Source organism: Corapipo altera, unplaced genomic scaffold (assembly GCF_003945725.1).
Source record: "Corapipo altera isolate COAL_440 unplaced genomic scaffold, ASM394572v1 0, whole genome shotgun sequence".
Lineage (NCBI taxonomy): Eukaryota > Metazoa > Chordata > Aves > Passeriformes > Pipridae > Corapipo > Corapipo altera.
This window is the reverse complement of record NW_020884872.1, coordinates 59,363,050-59,389,707: the sequence shown is the minus strand read 5'-3', so window position 1 is coordinate 59,389,707 and position 26,658 is coordinate 59,363,050. Positions and strand designations below refer to the sequence as shown.

At 36.1% G+C, this 26,658-nt stretch overlaps 1 protein-coding gene across 1 annotated transcript in view; it reads right to left on the bottom strand.

Annotated features, from left to right (window-relative positions):
• The window catches only part of VWA8 (von Willebrand factor A domain containing 8), a 182,470-nt gene that overhangs the window by 137,514 nt on the left and 18,298 nt on the right, over positions 1-26,658 (bottom strand). The window contains exons 3-9 of the mRNA XM_027649783.1: positions 24,032-24,162; positions 22,077-22,187; positions 8,137-8,304; positions 6,156-6,320; positions 5,734-5,783; positions 5,302-5,410; positions 2,256-2,360 (exon numbers count right to left, since the gene is read on the bottom strand). Of these exons, the coding sequence (XP_027505584.1) occupies positions 2,256-2,360; positions 5,302-5,410; positions 5,734-5,783; positions 6,156-6,320; positions 8,137-8,304; positions 22,077-22,187; positions 24,032-24,162 (839 nt within the window). The remainder of the gene's footprint in view (positions 1-2,255; positions 2,361-5,301; positions 5,411-5,733; positions 5,784-6,155; positions 6,321-8,136; positions 8,305-22,076; positions 22,188-24,031; positions 24,163-26,658) is intronic.

The window sequence follows — 26,658 nt, the reverse complement described above, 5'->3', positions numbered from 1 at the left end:
GTGACCACACTTACACCTGAACAAGACCAACAAACAAAACTGTCTGTGGTTTTCAGAGCAAGACAGATCTCTTTGACGCAGTTCTTCATTTAGAATTATGATAGGTAGATATGGAATCAGAGTGGCATGAAATGGATGTACAACACATTAAATATACTTCTGCTGAGCCAGAAAGAACTTCCTCTACAAAATATTCAAGTTGATAGCTGCAAAGGAATAATATTTGTGGCTTGAAATACATTCAGTATCAGAAAGTTTGGGAGATACTGGAGTATGAGATACTCCCATGAGAAGTGGGCAGTCTCATTGACTCAGACTCAAAAGAAAAGCAAAAAGAATAGACTAGCCACCAAAAACCAAGGAAGTGGTTTGGCAGTCCTTAATCATCAGGCCACATTCTGCATGCCTAGAAACATGTGAGAAAAAGCAAACTGTAATAATTAGAAAAAAATGAAACAAGAATTCTGACTACTTGGAAGTATCTAATGATCAGTAATGTCTCAAAATGGAAATTGCAAGGAATGGCAATCCAGCTGGTCAAAGGAACAGAGAGTTTAAATGAACAGTAGTTGCAGATCACCACTCTGCTGAACCCATAAGGCAGCTAAGCTATTCAAAAGAGGCATCCAAAGGCTGGAAGATTCTCTGCATGGGAAGGAAAGAGAATTTTCCAAATAATAAGAGAACTGAACTGCTTCACAAGAAGCAATATATGAACTGCAAGTGCAAGATGGGATGGATAGATAGATGAAGTCTGACAGATTCCACTACAATGGCATGTATTGGCACCAGGAGCATCCATTAATGCAAACCCCTAAAGATTATAAAATACCTTGGAAGGAGCAAGAGAGAAACAAATCCTTCTTTGGAACAAAATTTGCAAAAGAAATATCTTAGAAGTGAATAGAATTCTTCTGAAGAAGGATTATTCTTGTCTACACATGAAATAAGATTCCAGTTTTCTGAACTATTAGGCCACTCTCTGTGAGAGTGCCTACGTAACGTGAAGGTTCCCCACTGCAAGGCAGGGAAACAGTTTCTGAGGAGGAGGTCAGGTAAGATTAAAGTGGGTGAGTAAGTAATAGAAAAATAGGTAAAAGGAACAAAAAAGCTTTATTTGATACAAGATCAAGACAGTAAACACAGAATTAATCAAAACATGAAAAAAGTGAAAAAAAATTCTAGGGCCTTAGAATGAAGTTAAAAAGTTGGATACAGGCTAAAACAGACTTGCTCATTTATTAAGACAAATCTGATCTATATGCTATTTCTAAAATCTCGTGGAAAGATTCTTCTGATTAAACTGTACAAAAGTCCAAAAAGTGGGTGTTCCCTACTCGTTCAAAGAGGCACAGGTACGTGAGAATTAAAAGAGCAAACCCAAAATATCCAATGACTCTGAAGTAAAATACTAAAAGTTTATGCGACAAGGAAGAAATAACTATAGAAAAGTTGGAGCCTCTTACGAGCCACCAAACTCAACCTAAATGAAGATGACCAGTTTTAAAAAACAAAAAATTCACTAGTTAGCTACAAAGTTGGTTATTTCCAAATACGCGCATTCAAATAACATCTAATTTTTAGCACCGAAAGAGCTGGGTAAGACGATCTAAGCTATGAAAGCTAATATTCAACAACATCCATAACTCCTATAACGTATTAAAAAATGAAATAAAGAGGACACTGTGCTTATGCTTTAAAAGAATAAATGGAATAACCCAGCATAATTAGACTTTGTCAACTATTACCAAACATCGATAAACCAACAAAACAGATCTGACCAACAACAAGCAAAATAAGGTAACACCAAACAAATCCATAGACCATTATAATCTACAATTATGCTATACTGAATGTATTTTGTGCGTCATATCTATAGCCCTTTTAGTATCTTCTCTTAAAAGTCAAATGCCAGAGGTGTTTTTTAAGAATTTGACTACCTTAACCATATAAGCAGCTACTTCCAAGTTAATTAACCACTTATTATATAATGAGCATTCTTCTGGAGCCTTTAACTGAGGTCTAAATATTCCAGACAACCTAGAGGCTTCACCTTTCACTATAACAAAATTTACTAGCTTATGAAGGTTTTAAAATATACTATTATGAAGATTTTAACCATCAGCAATAATGTAGCCATTTAGTTTACTTTAAATTTCTTTTTCTATGCAGAAGTAGCAAAGTAACATTAGTCAAAGAACTACTGCCATAATCCATCACTCCCTGGAATTACAATATAAATGTGCAATACTTACTTTTAACATGTCTTTGACTGCAGTCCTGCCTTCCTTTCCAAGGAAAATATTATAGGGGTAAAGCCGGTCAATAACATGCTGGACTGACATCATAGGAAAGGAATCCTAATTCAAATTTAAAAATATAAATTAAAAAAATTATAGGCTCATTCTGTCACCAGTCATTAAACAAAAAATCCTATACAGCTTTGAAATTAAAATAAGACTGTAAGGGCAATATACAAATGACCACTATAAACAGTACTCAATTAATTGTCAAAAGAGAAATTTCTCAGGTGTAATTCAATATAATGTAAATGTCCATAGCAGATTAGAAGAACTATGTCCTAAAATTTATTTTCTTTCCTGTGCATAAATGGAAGTTACGGTGATGGGCTCAGACACCAAAAGACATATATGGCCAAGAGAGATAAATCCCACTACCAGTAACTGAGTTTCGCAGTACTACTAGAAAAGAATCAGTATGACAAGAAATCTGTATTATAGTAAGGATCTACTTGTGTACACAATGATGTGTACATTCACAGAAATTTAGAGGATTTAATTTTGATTCTATTATATTGTACAGGTTCTATTTACCAAATCTGTTCATAGACATTTCTGAGTAGCTTGACTAAAACTGTTCTGCTTTGAAGTAAGTTACTAAGTATGCTTCCACTTTCTATACAAAACTGAGAACAATGGGTTTTTTTACTTTTTTAAAAGTTGTTAGTTTTAAGTACTAACTCGTCTGTCAGGTGCTGCGAACTAGACAAAGATTTTATTATTTTGCTGCAGTAACAGAAAGAAAGAGAAATGAATTTATGACTACTCAAGAAACTATGCATAATGCCTTTTATGGTATGAAAAAAGTGTTTCAAACCCCCTAAGTTAAGTATTGATTGTTTGCTTCAATAACGACTTGCAAATATTTAAGGACTACTTGTGTGTAACACTAGTGAAAAACAGTCACTGGACTGGCACTATCTTTTTAAGCCTTCATCAAAGCGAATATTATAATTCAAACAAAACCAACTGATTTTCAGTTATACACTTGGATTTACATTACTGAAAGAAAGTTCCTTGGAAATGAAACCAGGAGACGCATACTCTATGAAATGTGTCACTCAATTTATATTTATAAGGAGTAACAGATTTATATTATTTATAATGTTCCACATTAAAAAAAAACCTGTAAAAATAAACCATTTAATGCACTGTAGTAAATGTACTGCTTCAAGGATCAAGGAGCCCTTTATTGCATTTTAAAAGCCTTCCGTCTATATATAAAGACGTACCACGTAATTTGTCCACATTATCTCAAATGAATAATAATTACAATGGCATGTATAAAATTAGCCTTTTCAGAACAGGATCCTATTAAAAAATTCTCCTTTTCAGCAGGCAGGAGTTTTCAAGCCAAGATATATGTTTTAGGACTGTGTGAATCCATGACAGAAGGTAAGAAACTACTTGCTACAATACATTCCCTCCTTCCCTCCACACTTTTAAACAGTTAAACCAGCCAAGCTAGAAGTAGAGGATGGAACTGACCCAGTACATGAAGGAAAAATGCTGTAGCTAGCAATCACTGAGAACAGTCAGCTTAGAAAACCAAGCGATTAAAACTAATTCTAAAAGAAACAGTTTTCATCTACCTAAAAAAGACACTGTCATACAACGATAGTTTACACTCACTAATGTAAAATAAAATGCTTCCTTCATTCCATAGTTTAGGTAATAGCTTAGGGCTCATCTTGTTTCTGTTACTCTGAAAGCCATCTGGCATTCATTTAAAAATAATTTTTCACTATGGGGCTCAAAGAATAAAAAGTTGCAATTTATTTTAAAATCTAACACGTATTTCTTTCCTAAAGCCCTCCAAATACTGCTTCATTTCACTGAACTTGAATTTTAATCACTTCTACATCTAATGTAGGATCACAAATTCAGAAAATAAATTATGTCTGTAAGTATCCAGCACAACTGAGGGGACTGAGCACCACAGTAACATAAGTAATTGCTATATTTCAATGTATATAATCAAATAAAACATGTAGAAAGTGATCTGCTGCTGAGCAGTACCATAGGTAGAATGACTGTGCATGAGACAACAGAGAACTATCCCGAGATCCTTCTACAGACTCCTGCACCTTAGAGAGAGGGTTTGAGAAACTGTCCTTGTACTTTACCCTCCTAGGCTGACCATATCTTCCTGCATGCAAAAGGGCACCAACCCCTCTCTCTCTTCATACAGATCTCATCTTCCTTACTTCCTTCAGGAGGCACTTTCCATTCTGACTTTGGCTTTTTACCATGTAATTATAAAGTCCAAGAGACAGAGGACTATCTGGGAAAGCAGAAAGACTGCCACAGTTTTATTCCTGATCTGCCTGATCTGTTACTGTAAACTCAGCAGGTGTACAGTTGTGTATTTCCTTATGAACTGTAGGTGTCAGGAAGCACTGCATCTTCAAGTGTGCAAAACCTGCCTCTTCACGTAACCCTCCATTTCCATGTTTATTCTAAATCCATAATACCACCCAAAGACCTAATGTAGGCTTCATCTCACACAACATAACTGTTTCCTCCACCCACATTCGAATAGTTTCTTGGGTCCTTTAACATATCAGTGGAGAACAATAGGTGTCTTTGTAACGCGATCAATCTAATTTAAAGCATAACATTAAATCCAAAGCACTTTTAGGTTGTGCCTTTTATTTCTCTTCAGTGACTACCTGAGTGCCACCAGGTAAACCATAGATGCCCCTGAAGTCAGGTAACATGATTTACCAGAGAGGAAAAAATAATAAATTGAGCGCTAAGATACATTTAATCACAGCACAAATTTTATGTCATATCATACTTCATCTTTCAGTGTTATGCTATATGCTTGGTTAAAATACTATCCAGAGACATCTGAGTGAGACTTTTCTTCCTCAAACTATTCTTAGTTTTTTCAGGTTTCTTTTTTAAATATTCATGTTAATCTTTTCTGACAAGATGAATAAACCAGATCTGAGAAATGTTAAGCCCATACAGTTTCACAGCATGTGTATGCACATACCAAAATCTGAACGGCAGCCGATAAGCTGTCTAAAGGAAAATCTGGAAGTCCCAGTGTAGAAGATTCTTGAGAGCAGAGAGTTGTAGCAAAAGACAGGAGCTGAGAAATTCTGCATAGGAAAAAGCAATTACAGAGTTTTATACATGCTATCTATATTTAAAATACTAAAGCATAAAAAGTTAAATACAGTTAAAGATGCTGGAACTACTTCTGAGTGCAAACAAGTAAGGTGTAACTGAAGTTCTAAAGCATTAAGGACTCATTATATGAAGGTTGCATACAAAAAGCTGTGTGAGCATATACCCACACATACAAAAAATTTCTTCAGTTCCTGTCTCTATGCAGTGATAGAGAAGCAAAAATAGCACGGAATCCTGCAAGGTCATCACTTATTCATTTTTTCAATTTTTTTTTTTAATTATGAAAAATTACCTCTCTGTGGAAACGTTTGATCCAATTGAATATAATAGCTGAAGATGGTCCTGAAAACAGAACATAAAATCACAGAATAAATTAATTTTGGGATCATACTGTGGGTCACAGGTCATGATATATATGGCATTTTCTATCTTTTCCTATAATTTAGACATGAGGATTCTACTCACTCCTTGTCACAGAATTAATTTTATTTATGAAAAAAATCAAATTCTTATATGTTTTACGGAAGTTATTTTTCTGCTGCAGCATTCCATGGCAACTCTAAACCTGTATCTCAGGAATATATTATTAAAAAAGTACTTTAAGATAAATTCATTAGTCAAGAATTCTTTTCAGAGGTGAGGTAAGTAAAACATAACATCAAAATATTATCTTTACTCAGTACAAATAATCCAATCTTCTGTTACAACACTCACCTTAAAGGGCAGATGATAAACATCTCTAGCTTGAAATCGAGAGCGAAGGGGTGGATCCAAAGGGTTACCAGAGTATTTAGGTACTGGCAGGCCCAGTGCTATCACTCGAAAATCTTCACTGACCCGAACAATCTTCCATGCATCTAACTCTGATTTTGTATGATCCTAAATAAAATAAAGCAACAAGAAGAAAAAAAACCCACATCATTAAAAACTTATGATGACTAAGCTCCAGATCAATCAACAGCACTGGTCCTTCAACCTAAACGTGGTGGTGTTCTCATCTTTCATTCAGAGTGGCTAGAAGGCATTGAACTCATCAAATCTGTGGAAGGTAAAACCAAGTTTTTTCAAAATGAACAGAAAAAGAATGCTTGATTAGGTACAGCTTTCAGGTCTGTAGCAATTTGACCAAAAACCCCACAGATGGTGGTGCCTGTTGTGATGCTACCTTACATTACATCATGTGAAAAGGTACCAATATATGACTGTTTCTATGAAGAACAGAAAATAAATAGACCACAAAATTTATTTTACTCTAAAATATTAGAAGTGGGTTACCATGAACAAGCTTTTTTCTTCTTCCCCCCTATTACAAGCGTAAAGGCAACTAAAATCTCCTTTTTAAAACTTCCATTTAAAAATTATGTTGTATTATATTAAATAATACAAAACTAGCCTCCTTTATGTATTATTGTCAAGTAAAGGATTCATTACATCCAAAAATGCAGTCTTTATCTTTCCACATCACAGTTAAGTCTTCCTTGAAACCACACATGAGTACATTTCCTTCAGACCTAGATGCACAGTAATTATTCACACAGGAGAAGCAAAATGAACATTAGTTTATATAATACAATATTCCCCAAACAATAAAACAACAATATTAGATTTAATATTGTAGCAAGAGATTTATTTAATTCATAAACTATTAGCAGTTTGCCTGAGGCACTCAGTTTGAAACATTCAATCATTAGAAAAGTGTTAAATAGGAAAAAGGAAAAGAAAATGTTTTGCAACTGAATCTGTTTGAATTCTCATTTTCAGTCTTTAAATAAAATTACATTTTAAAAGCTTTGTTTTGAAATATAATAATAATATTTCCAATAACTGCATCTACTAATTAAATATCATAAAATATTTTTGGAAAAGTCATGGATCAGAAGAATTTTAACCACAGATGAGAGGCATAAGAAATATATATATATATTTAGAAATTCACTATGGTACGTCAGCACAGCTGGTAACTTCATACAATCGAGATCAATGACAGAAGACTTACTGCACATTTCCCTCCTGTGCCACATGGGTCTGAATTATATACCTAACCACAGTTAGGTATGGCAGACAGAAACGTGAGCAAGCAGGTGTTTGACTGACAAGTATGTGCCTGGCAACTACAGCACATCAAAGTAAGATGCAAAGTACTACTAAAACTGTCAAAAAAAAAAAAGAATGTTAGTGAGTAAAATCTCATTTCCTATCAATCTAACCATTTTCTATAGTTTAGATTGCTCTTTCCATATACTTTTGCAAATTAAAGGCAAAACAGCACCAATGAATAGTGTCACTCATCTTGACCTCATTTGTTTGGTATCCTAACATTTTAAAGGCTTAGCAACAAGGTTGTTGCAACGTTGAAGCATTATCTGAACTTCATGGGAACAATTTCAACTTAAATTCACAAGTATATTTTAGTTCCACGTTTTAGAAACATACATGCTTCATATAAGGTTAACATGGACTACTCTTTTTCCTGTGAAGACAAGATACAGATGAAAACTTTTTGGTTTTGAAAACTTCCCACATAGCTTACTCTGCCTACTTCACTCTATGCAACATTCCAGAAAAAAACACAGAAACCTTGGTGAGATTTCCCCCATTTGATTTGTAAGTATTCTCCCCTTCACAACAGTATTCCAGCACTACCAAGAACAGGAAAAAAAAAAGAAAAAGGAAAATCCAAAGAGCATTTCCATACCTGCAAAAGTTTGTCATAACGCTCTGCAGACATGAGAAAACGACCATCTTCAAGCTGCATTTCCCTGTTCTCCAGCAAATTGTTTAACACTGGCAGGACGTTCCGCTCAGCCTTCTCCAAGCCTTCCAGAACAAGAATTCTGCCTTCAGTAGCTGCACGAACCGCACACTTTTAAAAAAAAATAAACCCCCCCAATATTATAATAGAATTAAACCTTCCATATTTCATTAAATCCTGCTGAAAAAGAACCTCCAAGTGTTTCCCAAAACAGTGCCTCTTTCTGTAAGAATCAATAAGATTCAAATCAGTAGCAATCAGGAAGAATGACAGCTGACTACTTTAACAGTGTTACACATTGATGAGCTGGACTTTTATCTCCTAACTATTACAGGGACTGACAGAAATAAGTTCTTCTATTTTGTACCAACAGAATAAAATATAAAACTTTGCAGAATTTTAGTGTATACACAGTATATATTAACATATGTGACATCCTTTCTTTTTGATGTCACATAATATTTTGCACTTTTGGGTATTTTAACAATTCTGGGATAGGTATCTAAACAGAAAACATACAATCAAGGTGGTTTTACACATTGACAATTACATTAAAATACTTAGAAAAAGGTCTGGTATTCCTTTGGATTTTTCAGAATATGCACCAGCATAATACATCCTCAGCACATTGTTTAGTCTGATTAGATTATAAATCTATTGAAATCAAACATGGATGATGAAAACAAAATAGTGCTAATAAATAATACGGGTTTTTTAAAAGTGAAAAAATAAAAAATATTTAGAAGTATATTCTCTGACTGAATATGGTCTTCTACAAAAACAGAATAAAAATGCGGCCATTGACTTTATAATCCTTTGGAGACTTAGGGATAGAAAATTATTTCTTTTCTAGTTAATTTGTTGTTTACATATGGTTGCTTATCTAAGTGCATAATGTTGAGCCAAAATGTAAAACTAAGCTGTGCTGGTGATTTCGTGCAACCTTATTATAATGACATTCACTCAAGTACATTAACTGCACCTGCTATCTAATATTCCTAACTACTGCCCAGTAAAAGACTCCAAAATACAATGTATTCTTGTGCTTTTCCAATTTGCAGAAGTTTAATCAGATAACAACACGGCACGTTTGGGCACAGGTCACATTTAGAGCCATCAAAGAGTCTTTCTTTGCATTCCTATCACATTTAAATACAATTTTAGTCACAAGTACAGCTACAAAGGGAGACAAATGAAGTCTCTTTAGATCATGCCTCCTATAAACTCCTACAGAAGAACCTGTCATATAATACTAGATGGAAATCTCTGATGAATACAATAGATGCCAAAAATTGGGTCAGAGAGAAAGAAGGAAGATATGAGAAAGAATAATGGAGAAACATTAGAATACAAAAACAACTCCCAAAAATTATATATGAAAGCAGATGTATAAAGGATGCATAAGGATAACCTAGAGACGAAGAGTTCTGCACAACAAATTAATTGCTATGTGTTATAAAGCATCCAACTGAATCAGAGATCCATCTGAGAAGACAGTAAATCATAAGATTAACTAATTAAGATGCTTCTTATGTACAGTTTAGAAACATAACTAACTACTGGTAAATTAGCCATAACATAAGCTTTTCACATTGCTATTAAAATGGAAATCATTCCAAATCATTAATGTATCTAATCCAGACACAGGTAAACACTACTGAAAAAAGGTACTCCTAAATCTTGGTACACATTTCCAGATCAAGTTCCTTTCTTAGAAAGACGGGATTTTTATATCTAGCCTCACAATCAGTATCTGAGGAACATGGAATAAACCTGTTAAAATAAGCAACAATGCAACAATTATTTCTCTTCCACTGAACCACCAATTCTTTAAAAAAGCAATGAATTTTGTTGTTGTTGTTGTTCATTGAGGACACTATACCCTACTAACAGGCAACATAAAATACCCCTCTCCTTATCCCATAAAATGTATACCAAGGATAAATTCTCTATTAACATTCTTCCCTGGAAAGGTCACTGGTCAAGTAAAAAATCTGTTTCAACCCGTTTGAATAGAAAATCTCAGTCTCCACCAGACAGTCCAATACCTGGCATGAACAAAATGCTATTTTGTCTAAACGCAGCCTGGAAATACAGCCAGAATACACTTTAACAAACAGTTTATTTGCCAAGCTGGTTGGATTCTGCACATTATAAGTCTGTGAAGACTTTATGACTGATTTTTACTAGCCAGAGGAAAATACACATTCTGTTCATATGGTTTCAAAATATTTTGAGTATCCATAGAATCTTGTTGACTCACGTTGAGACACGCACACTATGGATGAAGGTTTGCTGAAATGACAGGCTTCCAGTATCAACACAAACCTCTTTCTTGAACTTGTATATGAAGGATATCTGCTGTAGGGGTGACACTGCTGACAGTGAATATTAGGAAGTATATAAAAATCACTAACTTCAAGAAAGATATTCTTCATTAGCAGTGCAATCTTGAGAAGCAGCCTACTACACTATGCTGACTGCTGATCATCAAGACCAAATACAGAGCTTGGAAACTGTTTGAAGTTGTTAGTCAAAGTTCTATTTCTTGGGAAAAAAAAATTTCAAGCTAAGCTTCAAATTATCTTTGCCTACCTATATGTACCTTTAACAATCAGTTTCAGGAAAGACTGAATGTACAACCATGGTTTTTTACTTCTTAATCAAAGATACCCCATAACAATGATACCATGACCACAACCTGGGTTCTGATATACTCTGATCAGCCTTCTACCAAACTGTGTTCCTTTATTTATCTTCAAAGCCTATCCGAAATAATGGAAGTTTTTCTCCAGAATACAAGTAAGTAACGCACACTTCATCTACCTCTAAAATTTTTGTGTTAAGTAGCATAAAGTCTGCTCTTAAGACCAGAACAGCTGAACTATCTCTTGCTGAACTATGCTATTTCTGCATTCTGGTTGTTAATAAGTAGTAAGTTTTTGCTAGGCATACTACAAGGCATCCTCTGAATCATTACTTCAGCTTTATCTGTGTATTGATGGATTGGTATGGAAACTAAAATGCAATAAAAAAATCAGAGGAAGGAAAGTAAGTTTGCAATCTGCCACTGAAAACCGTTTTTTAAAAATGCTTCCAAGAAACAAATCTTCATAATTCTATAAAGAGAACCCAGAAAGAGCTGCACTGCCTCCCTCTCTCACAGCCTTGTTCATTCTAAATGTTTAATATCAAACACAAATTTGACGGGGGGGCTTATGTCATGCAACCTTGTTAATAAATCTGAGATTAAACATATAAATACTTGTTAAAAGGTCAAGAGGGATTTCTTAAATGTTTACTTTCAGATTTATTGTCACTGCAGTGAGGGACTATTTTGCTCATCAGAGGAGGACAGATGCTGCTGCCTCCCACCTGTGCTCCCAGGGCTCTGGAAGGATGGTAACCTGGATACCTGCTCCAGGGAATACCTGCAGCTACTGAAGGCTGGGAGCAGAAACACTTCACACAGCACTGATCTCAGTGTAATGGCTTTATGCAACAAATACGTAACACAGAATGCTTACCACAGTTTCACACTGCACCTAAAAATACATATATTTTACCTTTAAGGTAAAATCACCTTAGAAACAAGACAACCCTAAGCAGACTTTCATTGACTTTTCTGTAGCTGAACCACAGTGAGCTCCTCCATCTGAGCATTGCAAAGTGCAGGAAGTTGTAAACCCCAGTTTTGACATAAATCACACTGTATAAGCACATGAAGTTATATAGTGTTAGAAAGGGATGAAGGACAGAAAAAAGCTCACCACAATACACATACTGAAATGCATGAGAACTAATGAGGTAAGGATTCTCTACATCTGTAGCCTACATTTCAGATGTCCCTTCCAGTGCAATATCTTGTTCCCACCACCTGCACAATATCCCACACAAACTCATCCACCCAATTCTTTCCATTCATTCTGGTATTTCATAAACATCACAACAATGTAATGTCCAAACGTCATTTATGATGAAAAGAGACCCTTAACAACCATATGTGAAAGACAACACAAAACTTTGGCTGGTTTTGAGCTAACATGATGCTGACTGCCTGCAGCAGGCTAACAGGACTTGAACTATTAAATCCATGGTACGGTCTGTTTTCCAGTGAAGGGAGGTGGACTTTTGAGTCCCTATAACCTACCATGCTAACAAATATCACAAAACTCAGAGGAAATTGATACCTTCTAAATTTATTTCCATGGGTCAAATACAATGGATCAAGTTTTTAAAATTTACATTGTTCAAACTAACCAACAAGTAACAGGTAACAGAAAAAGAAATTATAGAGATGCAGAATGGAATATGTTAGAAGCTTATATTACTCACTTTAACAAGGAAGGAAGAGTACATTGATCAAAGCTTGTAATTTACTGTAAATGGCTCATGCTATTCTTCTAAAAAGATGCAAAAGAACCAGTAAGATAATAACTTTTTATAATACTGATATGAAACCAGCAAACTCTCTAGAAATTTAGAGGCAGTCTAAAGATCGACATACAAACACACGTTGGGCAGTGAAGCATATAAAATTGTCTCCTACTGGGGAAACTACTATGCTAAATTTTAAAGATATCTGTAAACAATGTCTAATTTTTTTCTAACATCCAATTTAAACCTCCTCTGGTGCAGCTTGAGGCCATTTCCTCTCATCCTGTCACTTGTCACCTGGGAGAAGAGACCTACCTCCATCTTTCTACAACCTCTCCAGGTAGCTGTAGAGAGTAATAAGGTCTCCCCTTAACCTAAACAAACCCAGATCCCTCAGTCGCTCCTCATAAGACTCGTGCTCCAGACCTTTCATCAGCTTCGCTGCTCTTTGTTGGACTCAATCCAGCACCTCAATGTCCTTCGTGTAGTGAGAGGCCCAAAACTGAACACAGGACTCAAGGTATGGCCTCAACAGCACTAAGTACAGAGGGACAATCACTTTCCTGGTCCTGCTGGCTGCATTGTTTCTGATACAAGCCAGGATGCCATTGACCTTCTTAGTCACCTCAGCACTCTGCTGGCTCATGTTCAGCTGGCTGTCAACCAGCACCCCCAGGTCCCTTTCCAATGGGCAGCTTTCCAGCCACTCTTCCCCCAGCCTGTAGCACTGCATGGGGTTATTATGATCCAAGTGCAGGACCCAGGACTTCGCCTTCCTGAACCTCATACCATTGGTCTCAATCCCTTGATCTGGCCTGTCTAGATCCCTCTGCAGAGTCTTGCTGCCCTCCAGCAGATCAACACTCCCGTCCAACTTGGTGTTCTCTACGAACTGACTGAGGGTGCACCTGATTGCCTCATCCAGGTTAACAAAAAAGATAAACAGGACTGGCCGCAATACTGAGCCCTGGGAAACATGACTGGTGACTGGCCACCAGTCGGATGTAACTCCATTCACCATCACTCTCTGGGCCTGGCCATCCTGCCAGTTTTTAACCCAGCACCCATCCAAGTCATGATCAGTCAGTTTCTCCAGCAGAATGCTGTGGGAAACAGTGTCAAAAGCTTTAATGAAGTTTAGGTAAACAACATCCACAGCCTTTCCATTATCCATTACCTGGGTCACCTTGTCACAGAAGGAGATCATGCTGGTCAAGCAGGACCTGCCTTTCACAAGCCCATGCTGGCTGGGCCTGATTTCCTGGTTGTCCTGTACATGTTACGTGACGGCACTCAAGACAATCTGCTCCATGCCCTTCCCTGGCACCAAGGTCAGGCTGACAGACCTGTAGTTCCCAGGATTCTCCCTTGTGACTGTTCTTACAGACAGGCATCACACTTGTAGTTGACCAGAACTTCTGGCAAATGATTGAAGATGACAAGACTTCCTCCAAAATAACAAAAACTATGTAGTAACATAACGGCCTACTAATGTCATATTCAGCCAGTTTAAAAACAAAAATATCAACTTTTTATGAAAAATTACTGGCATCTTTTTCCTTAAATATTTTTAAAATCTTGTGCTAGTTGTTTAAAATAGAATTTATTTAATATAAATTTCTGAATGCATAATGGCATTTAAAGATGACACATAGACCTACTATTTATCAAAAATGTGTAGTCTGTTTTTTGTTACAAAATTTTTCATTTTGTAGACAATGATATGCTACAGTTTCGCATTTTACAATTTAGGCCACAAGGATACTGAGTTACACATATTCCAAATGTGATGTTCAGGTTTTATTAAAATCAAAGTAATAGTAACTAATGTTATAAGTCAAATTAAAAAGGTAACTTAAGAACAAATTCAACCTTTTTTTTCACTCTGTAACGGAGCAGAGGGCTACATATTCACTATTCAGCCTACCCGCTAAATTAATCAAGTGTTTTCTGGGTAGGTTTTATAGTGAATTTTCCCCTGTGAGATTAGGAAAATTACAGGACAGGTACTGTTATCCACTCCTTTTTTTATTGAAAACCCCACAAAAGACAGAAAAATTGCAGTATACAAGAGCACTGTCAGACAGGCTAGTTAGTATCCAAAGAGGGAATCCAGCTGTCTGCAGTAGTTAGTGTTTCAGTGAGGATGAATGGCCTGCAATGGTGAGCATCTAATTCATAATGCAACACCACGGCACAGAATGAAAAACAGCTAAAGAAAAAACTATTGAGTTTATTGGAATTTCAAATCAGAAAACTTGGCTAGAAAAGTTTACCCTAGGAAGTGAATCAGAACATAAATATCTTGATGTGACAAGAACTGGAACAGTCTTTCATTTCACAGTCATTGATTTTTGCTTCTCCAGTCACTGATTTCAGCTTCCTCTCCACTTTTTTTTTTTCCATTTTTGAAGTATCACACATCAAATGATGTTTTATTTCCATCACCCCTTACCCTAACATGACGGTCAAGTGTTTTTTGCAATAGTGCCTGCAAACTGTATTTACAAGAAATTATGTCCCCACACAGGTAGGGTCCAGCTATTGTAGCTGCTTTACAACAGGTTTATTAGTACAACAGCATATTTACATCAGATATGTGAAACATTTTACCTCTTGAGCAGAGTCAGAACCAGGAACAAGCAAACTGAGTTTTTTAACAGACTTACTAGTGTAAATACCTACAAACAAAGAAACTTGGAGGGTTTTTATCTTCATTTGCTATAACTCTTGTCTTCAGGACAAGAATAAGGGAGAAAGGTAATTTAAGTTTTTCTTCCTTTTGAGTAGCAAAATAAAAGGGAAATTAGGTACTTGACAGATATCTAAAAATTATTAAGTTGGTTATCATTCAGAAATCACTTTCACTCAGACCACCATCCATCAAGTCCATATTGCCTATGGGTATTAAGACCCCACATATTACCAAGTATTACTCTTTCCCCCATTGTAGGAAATAACAGCTGAAAGGAAAGTAGAATATACATGTAACAGACACAAATATAAGAAAAAAGAACCTCACACTTTTGATTTTAGTCTGTAAGGAATTATAAATACGCGGTCCTAATACTCCTCCACATTACATCACAGGCATTCCTCTACATACCCAAAACATCTTGTTCAAACAAGATACCAGAGTTTGAACTATCAACTAACAAATCAAGTTAAATGCTAACACTTTTAGTAGCATGAAAGAAATATTGCAAACGATTAAAACAAAATCCCTTCTCAAAGTTAAGAGGCTATATAGGGGTCCTCACCATGCATTTTCTTTTTAGATACAAGATATACTATGTCAACAATAATAAAGATTGACTTCATCCAAATACTCTTGATTTCTACCTAATGTTTCCCTCTTTCTGTGCAATGTTGGACAAAACAAGAAAATAAATAGTAACATTCACACTTTTGGAGCAGTGCAATGCTTGTCTCTTCTCTCTACAAATTTTGCTGTCTCGCTCCTTGTTCTAGGTAGACAGATACTGCAGTGACAGTCAGTCAATGAAGTTATACTTTCTGACAATGCCTTTGCTGTGGCTAACTTACCAGCACATCAAAAGCCCACTGTCTCCTCCAAAGCAGTAAGTCAATAAATCACAGAATTAGGCTGTGATAGATAGCAATAATTTGCTCTCACTGGTTATTTTTTTAAAGCTGAATTACCCTTGCACAGCTCTTTAGTAAGATATAGAAAGATTTTTATTTTTATCTGTTTACACAAACACATATAAAAATACATACACACACACTCTCAAATATGATTATAATCTCACTCTCAAATATTATTATAATTTCATTCAATTATTCTTATGTCTGATTTTATAGTTCCCTTTCTATTCTTCTTTGATTAAAGGAAACCAAACTCGAGCCTGTTTAGTGCTACTCCAGGGGATTTCATGTCATGTTCATTTTACAGACAAGATAGTATAAGCTGTCATTTCTGTCACTCTGGGTATTTAATTGTTTGCTACAAGAAGTCTCTCAAGCCTTGTTAGAAGATTATTTTTCTGGTATCTTGACAATCAATTTTATATTTTATCATGGTGTAACTTAAGACACTGGTGCAGTTAGGGATGTGAAATTATTGTATTAAAATGAATATGTTCACATAGTTCAAAGATACTTCAAAACAGTCTAATTCTGTATATGCAGAAACGACAGTGATATACATATATATCCAGTCAGTGGATACAGCTTAATCTGCAAATCTTCAAAAACATGACATTGAATTTGTAATTTTTCAGCACATAATCATATGACATCTATATACTTATTCCAACCTCAGTTAATTTGATTGTCTTGAACAGAAAAGGTTGTACACTTTATTAAGTGTTTTTTGTTTAGGAAGTTTGCTTCATTTTATGCAAAAGCTGGAAGTTACAGGGTGAACAAAACCAGGCATTTCAGACAATATGGTTTGTGACACAATCCTGGAGCAATACACCTCTCAAGCACCAATAAAATGGCTTAGCTGCTCTCCCAAATGCATCTATTACACTAAAATAATGTAGGATTTTCTTAGATGTAATAATTACTAATGCAGAAGGCTGTACTAATAAGAGTGAAAACCAGAGGTGTGCCTTTTATACCTTTACACACACAATAAAAAGCAAAACCACATCAGAAAAAAAAAAAAAAAGGCAAAAAATATCAAATCTAATTCCTTAAGTTTTGAAAATACAATAGGCTGATACTGGAATCTTCATACTGGTTCAGTGAAATTGACAGCTCAACTATAAAGAGTTATAGAAGCAGAAAACCACTCTACAAGACAAGCTCTTTTATCAATAAAAGCAAAATTAGAAGGTATCATTTAAATATTTATGTAATAAAAAGTAATTTTAACTAATTGCTTGATATACAACATAATTAACCCATGCAATAAATTACAGAATAAAATCAAGAGGTTACTTAATTAGCTCAGTAACAGCAATAATGACATTTTTGAGGCTTTTAACAGTGAATTACAGATGAAAGCCAAAATTAATGGTCCAAGGTAAAGACTAGAAAACAGAATTTTCTGCTGTCAGTACATGAATTAAAACAAATAATTCACCATTACCCCATTATAAATTCTTTATTTTACATTAGTTTAATAGGGAATGAATTTACCAATTCAATGTTTACCTATCTGTATTAGGGAGGGTTCGGACCATACTGAATCTTGAAAACCAAGACACCGTTGCAAGCTCAACAAAACTGATATTTATTAACAAGAGGTGGCCAACAAAACAAACAAACCCAAAAAGGGAGGAAGGAGGAGAGAAATAAGCCCCCAGCACGACCTCCCCAGTTACCCAGCTGTTGCCCATAAAGTTATCTTACCAACCGAGCATGCCCATAATTACCCATAGCAGAAGCTGCATCCTTGGAGAGTCAGTGAGTTCACAAACTGGCAGGTGTCCCCGCCAAAGGCAACGTTGTCCTTGAGGTAAAGCTAGCTCTCTTCTAAGAAAGCGTTATCTGCTTTTATACAATTAACTGAGTGACCTCAACCTCCCAGGTGTGGCCATCACCACCCAGCCAGAGGCCCTCAGTCCCACCACCTAAGCACATCTCTTCTGCACATGCATGAGAACTTCAGAAATCCCCTAATGCATGAGCAGTATGCTTTGGGGGTCTTTCATAATTGAGTCAGGGGTTGAGCCTTCCTCCCCTCCTCTTCAATTTCTCCTTCAAATGCCCTTGGCAGACAATGAACCAACAGTAGAACACCAATTACAATAGTTTATACAGAAGTTCTCCCTCCAAGGACGAATTCACTGTTTTATCAGTGAACTTGGCAGGGAGAATATAAACTACTACTGGTGGCTGGGGACAAACACAGATCAAAAGTATCAGCATAAATTCACCCTGCTACACTTTCTTTTAATGGTCTCCTATTCCTGAGGTAAATAAACCCTTTTTCAGATATCTCTGTTACCTACCTAACTCCAAATCTCCCATTTGATTCATTCTAGTACTAAGAAACGCTAATATGCAAGAATATTTGATACGCTGGCCCTTCAATATACATGTCAATACAGGATTTCAGTAACTGTTTCCCAATCGCTGCCTTTCAAATCTATTTAAAATAACTAACTGCAATTATGTTCAGTAACTTCATGTTAAAATATAGCAGATGTTTGGAAACCTCAGATAAAAATTCAGAGCATTTAATCTGTCACTATTAAAAGTAGAGCTACAAACAACTGTAATATCTTAACAATCACTCAGAAAACTTTGCAAACCTTTCTGGGTCTGCAAACTTGATGATTCACTAAATTAAAGTTCTTTCTGGTCACAAGATGCCAGGTTTCATTACAGTATATTATTCAAAGTGTAAACTACAGTACTATGTTAAGACTTGCATACAAAGAGCCTCATCTATCTTAAACAACAGCTAAGTTTTATTCAACCCACAGGATTCACACAGCGCGTGTTCTGGAAACCAGACTTTTGAACTTTGCTGTCTTCTCTTGGGTGTCATGAAGAGCAAGCATGAGATTCCACAGGAAAGGAAACAGTAGGTAAATCTGAAAAGCGGAGCCTAGTATCTTCAGTCCCTCACATGAGTTCACCTTCTCTTTAGCTCAGCTATGCCACTTGGAGCAATCCAAGCTCTTTAGGGAATATTTCGTTAAGGCTACCTACTGATACCTTTCTCTATCTTCAAACAGTTCGTGGTCTGTGGTTTAAAGAAGAGTAGTGTCCGGCTTCTCTAATGTTTTGAATTGGTACAGCCATCTGCAAATCTCAAAATCATTAAATGAACTAATTAAAATTCAGGCACCAATGTAACCTGTAAAACTTTATAGCTCAATAATAAAAAGGAATAATTACATCTATGATGGTTCTAAACACAAGTACCATATTTTATGTATCTTTACCTAAAATGTAGGGTGAGAAAATTTCAGCTGGAACATCATGTTTCAAATATTCTAAGTGTTCATCTAAATACCAATTATTTATTTTCTTATTTTCTGTTCAGAGCTTAAACATACATTGGCTACAAATACAACGAGTAAAACATGAGTTGAGCAAAGACATCATGATTCCAACTGATTTTAGTACTATGGTATCTTGCTAAAGGAAAGTCTTAGTCTGAAGTACCACTGTGTTGGATTCTGGTTAGAACCTTTTAACTGAAAATTTCTAACTCATTGAGGAAGATGGTAATCTTAGACCTTTACTCTGGAAAGCTAATCTTCCTAAAGTGTTCTTACTGGAGTGAGAACACTCAAAACAGCTTGTACAAAGCGAAGCAAGCTGTCTCATACTTGCATTGGGATCAATGTCTACAGACAAATACAGGGTTAACAGACCATCTCACATCTTGGTGAGCTTCTTACAGTCCCCAGTACAGCCCCAGTGGCCCTTACAAACATTAGTTAATTAATGCTCTTACACTAAATTACCTTGACTATCCTATAGCAAGTGTGAGGATAAGGCTGTCCATAACAGCAAATAGGCATGGAGCTAACATGAGTCAAGGAGTTAATCCCACAACCTACACAAGTGCTCTTATCCTCTGGTAAATGAGAAGCCACAGCCTTAATCCACAGTAAATACTTCAAATTATCTCATATTGTGCAATCCTCACATTTCCAGAGAAGCACGAGATAATCTGAACTACTAGAAATAAATTAAAAAAATATATATTTAGATTAGCTATTAATTCTTCATTCTGAAGATCTTCCATTGCTCAAAGTCATATATTGTGGTTTCAACACAGTCTGTTTAAAGGTTTCTTGAAAGTTTGGAGGCTGAAAAAGAGATCATTGGGAATTTAAGAAAAAAAAAAGGAAAATGTTTCTTTAAAACAGAGAACAGAGCTTTCAGGTTATCTGAAAACACTTGGATGATGGTGATATCATTAACCTCTACAGCATCACCAACTGAAAACTGTTTCAGATAACACATTTAAGTTCATACTACATCAGAGGAATTCACCCACCTTATATAATTAGAAGCCTAATCTGTGTAAAAATTTTAGGTATCTAGGAAAACGGACATTTCATATGAAGTTGTCATAGGTTTACTTGTTCTAAAAATCCAAGCAGAAATTTTCCTTTCCGCTGTCCCACTGTAAGAGAAGGAGGTTGAACAAGGAGGGGGAAGGGGTAATTAACTATACAAAAGAACTAGCTGGCAGACCTGCATTCCCAGCTAATAGCCCTTCTAAAAAACTGCAGGGAGAGGGGAGGAGTTTTTCTCCTCCTTTCCTTACAAACGGGGGACACTTCACTTTTTGCCTTAACGGAGGCAAGGGGTGTGTGTGTGTGTGTTGGACAAGCTTTGAGGCCGTTTTGCTCTCGACCTGGTCATCTGGCTCCTCTCTGGCCTCAGCTTCCCTGCACGCTGCCCTGTCTCCAGCCCGAATCTGCTCAGAATTCATCAGAGAGTTTGTGCTCATGAAGGAAAGGGGGGAGTCCTGACCGCAGCCAGCCACAGACAAAGTGAGTTCCATGGGAAAGAAACTGCCCTTCTTTCCCCTTCTCCCCTTCCCCTCCTCAGTGGGGGGGAGATCTCCATTTTGGCTTCTCCTGTGATCTGGGCCCCCCACGTGGTGGCCACCAGAGCCCAACAGGCTCTGCACCTCCAGTGATCCAACAGCGCTCCTGCCAACCAGGATTAGAATCGCGCTAGAGGACAGAGAAGTATCAAACTGTTTCCTTTTTGAAGGGGACTTTTGGGTACAGGATTATTGCTTAGTTGTTTTTGTGTTCTGTTACTGGTTTTGTCAATATACATATATCCTTTAAAAAAGGGTTGTTATTTCTTCCTTTTTCCATACTTCCTTGATTGGAGCCTCTTAATTTCGGATTTACAATTGCTGAGAGAGAAGAGCTTGGTCTACCTCATAACTCATCCTCCTTAGCAAAAAACTTCAGTCTCTTTACACTAAGACAGAAGTGTATTTTACTTGCATAATCAGAAGGGAAACATGCCATTGATAACTCATGAAGAGAAACCATACCTAACCCAAGTCACTCTATGGCTGTACTAAATCAGCTACTGGTCTGGGGCAATACTGATGACAGGAGTGTTTAAATCATTATTTTAGTCCACATCAGCAGTGAGCTTTCAAACCACATCTCCCAGTTGCCTCCATTTACTGTGCTTGGGTTTCAAAACACAGAGCCATTTTGAAACAGATGAACTAGACTCTTCTGCAAAGAAACTAGATTGGAAGATTAATTTCAGAAATACATCCAATGTGCTACAAGTATTGGGGAAGAGATGTATCAAGGGTAGTTCTAATCTAACTTGCACAGAGTAGATCTTACTTGTTGTTACAGAAGCATATCAAAAATAGTCTGCCTAAATCAACCCTGTAGTACTCTTAAGAGACGGAGTAATCTTGGATTTGGGTAGAGACAACATTTTCGATAATCATGAGATCAAGAGTGCAAGACACTTTCTACTTGCATTAGAATCCACATATTAATTTTTCATCATATAAACCATTACTTCCTTCAAACTACTTGTAAACAACTATCAGGTGGTACATGAGTGCAACTTGCCTGATCAAGATAAAAAGCACTACCACCTCGGATCTCTCGTCGTTGTTTGAGGTCAGTTTCTGTGGTGTCCCTCGACAGTGCAATATATTCAACCTCCCGCTTTGTTAGCTCCTGTGGACAACAGATTAAAGTTATTACAAAAGTAAGACTATAACCTCAGTAAGTAAACTTTAAGAACAGGCCTAATGGTATATTTGTACAAGAGCTCTAGGCAGCAGCACACTGATTTGAAATAACTCTGAAAAAATCTAATATCTCTTATTTTTAAAATGTTTACAGTGTGTTCTGCCTCAAACAAAATGGTTTCAATTTCTGCTCAATAAACTTTTTTTTCCCCAAAACCAAAATAACCAGCTATATATGCTTTCCACTGAACATCCGTAAAATTCTTTAAGTTAATCTTCTGGTTCTGGACCCTGAAAAACAATCAGCATCTGCAAATCATGAATAAAAATTAAAAAAACCACTTTTTTTTTTAACTGATATTTATTTAACTGATATTCCTGCTATTTCTACATCTGGGTTATCATGCATTCTGCTTAGGAAACGGACTCATGATGACATGCTCTTAGCCCGTACTCCTCAATTAAAGGTACCATTGGTTTAACAGAACTTTCTTATGAGGCATCTTTTAACTATAGTTGTATGAAAAGAATAAAGCAAAGATATGAAACCCTAAGAAAATTATTTCCTTTCCACTTTCTCAGTGCTTATTGGTTACAAAGCTACAAGTCCTTTATGTTGCAGGTAGATAAAATTGCCCTTTCTTTTAATTAAAGGAAAAAAGCAGACTGTTTTTTCAACAATTAGCCCCATGTATATGAATACATAGTAAAAGCTTTCAGTAACAGCAGATAAAACTTTTCCAGGCTTATGTATCTTCATTAAAGGCACCACAGCATGTATCAGCTTACACAGAAAGACCAGCCTTCCCATAGTTTTTTGGCATGGTACTGAATCAGTAAGCTGCAGCCTTTCTAATAGATCTCAAGCGCGTAAAGTCAGTGGCATAAATAACAAGACACATTCTATGTCCCATGCCTGGATATCAGGTGTTTTCTAAGTCCTCTTTTTAGGTTATACCAAACTCTTCTCATTTTTTAAGGAATGCATCAAGCTATCGAGTAGCACATCTGGTTTGCTAAATTAAGAAATCTTTTCTCTCTTTTGCATAGTTCAAATCTTGCAGCTTTCTCTTTTATGCTTTACCTCTGAGAGTTAGTATTTGAATTAGTGTCTTTTGATTTTTAAAGGAATGACTGATCTTTATGACAACTGTTTATACACCTCCATTTGCGATCCCTGTGCCCAACCAGATTCCAGATACAGCTCATGGTAGACCAAGTCCTACCCACATCACTTTTGGGGGCAAACAACCCTCTCCTCCTGATCATTTAAGGGCACTGACTTTTTAAATGAGAAATTTTGTACATGTTGCTCCCATGGTTCATGCAGATGGACGTAGGCAAGTCCTTCCCACATTCCAAGAGAAGATCATACATGCATCTACTTTAATCACTCACAATAACTGTTCCCAAATGTTATTCAGAATACTTCTTTACTAAATCCTTTCCTTCATTTGTTTTTTTTATGTAATGAAGCAAAAACGATTTGTTGTCTGTAACAGTAGGCAGATATCTTAATCTTCTAACATACATAATGCCGAGAACAAACTGTTTCTCCATTTGTGACAGCATATGGTAACACAGTTTTCCAACTCATTTTTTTTCCCCCAGAAGTTTAAGCAGAAAAGTATGTATTAAAATGCCTGTACTTTCTATTTGTCTATAACGAAAATTGAACTTTGGAAAGCACATTTATGGAAAAACTTATTTACCTCCTGAGTAGCTTGCTGTAAGATTTTCTAGGACTAACTTTTTACCACTTATCTAGTATAGGAATGACTAACCGACATTAATAACTAAGTCTCCAAGAATTTAAACCAACATACTTACCAGATACTGCATGGCAATAGATCGCCGGAGAGGCCCAGGGGGCCCAATGAGAAAGACATCTTGGCCAAGAAGATCTTTCTGCATTATCCATCTTAAATGGTGGACTACAGACTGGGCCAGAGAATCTGTCACTTTGAAACACAAAGATAAGAACACATTATTAAATTTTGAAAAGTGCTAGATACCTGACCATTCACACATTTTTTTGTTCTTGTCTTCAAAAATAAAACGAAGACATAAAGACGTTCTGCCCTAAAGCTGGATAGCTGAAAAGCAGAGAATTCCACACAGAATTTCTATTAGACCATTTAATTTACATATAAGTTTACACAGCTATCTTACCCACTGCTTTTTTGTCTGCAGAACTTCATCCTTCAAAAAAACAACCAACATAAAACAGAAAAAAAAGTTGCTGATTCTTATTTCACATTAAACTGATTAACATAAAGACGTGTTTTTATTACTCAATGTTGAGTAGACTTCTCAGCATCAGTTAATAGAATGTAAATACATTATTAATAATTTTTAAAATATTTATCCTGCCTATATCTCAATGCTTTTTTGAATTGTGAACTTCAAAAAAAAAAAAAAAAAATACTGTGATTGCGCCAGACAAAGATTAGTGATCAGAGACATACTTAATTTGTTATTTTTTTTAAAGACAACTCATTCCTGTTAATATTTTGACACAATAAACCACAGAATTACCAAGGAAATGCAAACCTTGCTGTATCACTACATTGATACCATACAGCTTCCAAAATCATCATAAAAAACAAAACTCAAAGCAGATCTGCTTACTTCTATTAAGAAATATAAAACTCATTATTTTAAAAAGCAATAACCTGATTATAATTAAACTAAAACCTTTACCATATGCACTCAAATGTTGGCAGCACTAGAAATCATCATGCAGAAAGAGCACACTGAAGGAGGGGTGTCATATTCCCAGAACAGTCCTTCACATATCCCCCAGCAAAGCCTGGCTCTTTCTCACCCACAAGCAAGAAGCACTAGTGCAGGAAGAGAAGGTGAACATAAGCAAGTCAGGAGGGAGACTGATGTATGTACATATGTATATGGTTACTTTCAGAACAATCTGACAAAACTAATGATGGTCTGAAGCTGGAGGCTCAAGGGTGGTGACTGGGATGCTGAAGCACAGAAAGAAAGGAGCAAGAGGTAATGAAATCTCCAAATCAATATTTGGTTTTTTAACTTTTTTTCAGTGCGATTACTGGTTGCAATTAGAAGCCAGCATTTAAAAAAAACAAGGCTCAGTGCTACTTAAGCTTTCCTGAGACAGGGGAAGTAGTGCATGCAGGGCAGAGTTAAGGACAGCAAGCAGTAGTGCCTCTCAGTTCTGAGATGGTTCAGTTCACTTTGCATACCAGAATTAAAATTCATTTTTGTAAGATCATAGAAACAGCATTAAATGACTGTGTGACATTCAAGAAAGATTTTTCAAGCATAAAGGTGACTAAGGAAAACTTTGACAAAAACTTTAACTGAATGTTTTGGTCTTTGGTCTGGCACTCAGCAAAGCCATGCGAAATCTTCTACTTCCGAGGAAATCTACAATATCCTGACCACCAATATGAACAGGAATAGCATACACACACAGGTGAGCAATCTACCTACGTACATTATGGTTGTCAGATTAATTTGTAAACTAACATTCCAGGTTTGCTTTATTGTTTTGTTTTCTAAACAACTGTCATTAGCATGCCCAGGATTAGCTTTCATATATGGTATAGTAAGATAACATGAATGCAAAATACTTTCTTCTTCACTGCAGTATTGTATTCCAAAAGCAATGCACATTGTACCACACACAACTGGTCAAATGCAAATAAATCCCTTCCTTTCGACAAGATTTTCAAGAAAATAAGGCAAGTTTCTACTAGATACATTCTTTGGGAAATAAAGGGTAATACACTACACCAGAAGAACTGCTCTGTCCAAACTATGCTAGTATGGACAAGTATGGAAATTTGAAAAGCATCACACAAACAAAAAGTATTATCTTAAAGGTACCAAAAATTTTAAGACAGATCTTACATTCATTATTACTTCTACCTGCACGAAGCCAAAGTGCCTCTAGTGTATTTTTATAATAGTTGTTCAGTACATTCTTCCAGATATTAAGCCTACTTCATTTTTCCAGCTATGCTGTTCTAAAATCATGCAACATTTTCTTTGTACATGCAGTCTATGCTACATAAACTACTTCCAAAGCACAGCAGTTTTTCAAAAGCAACCTTAGATGTACATACACAGTATCTTGTATATCATTTATATATATTTAGACTACTTGTACTGTGTTCTCTGCATTGCAAGGCTTTTAAGTTTTCTCTAACACGACTTGAAAAAAAATTCCTCTCTATTCAGGACCTATATGTCAACATTACTACAAGTATCATGTAACCATTTTCTACGACATTTAGAAGGTAGGGTAAATTCACTGAGGAAAGCATCAGCAAGTATATTACAGCAATTTCTATTAATTATCCAATGAGTCACATAGCATCTAATGCAAACTGGGTTTGAACAATCTGTTCAGTGGCACTCTGCTGATTTGCAGTAGTTAAATAGTTACGTTCTTAATCTGCAGGATGGTGCATAGG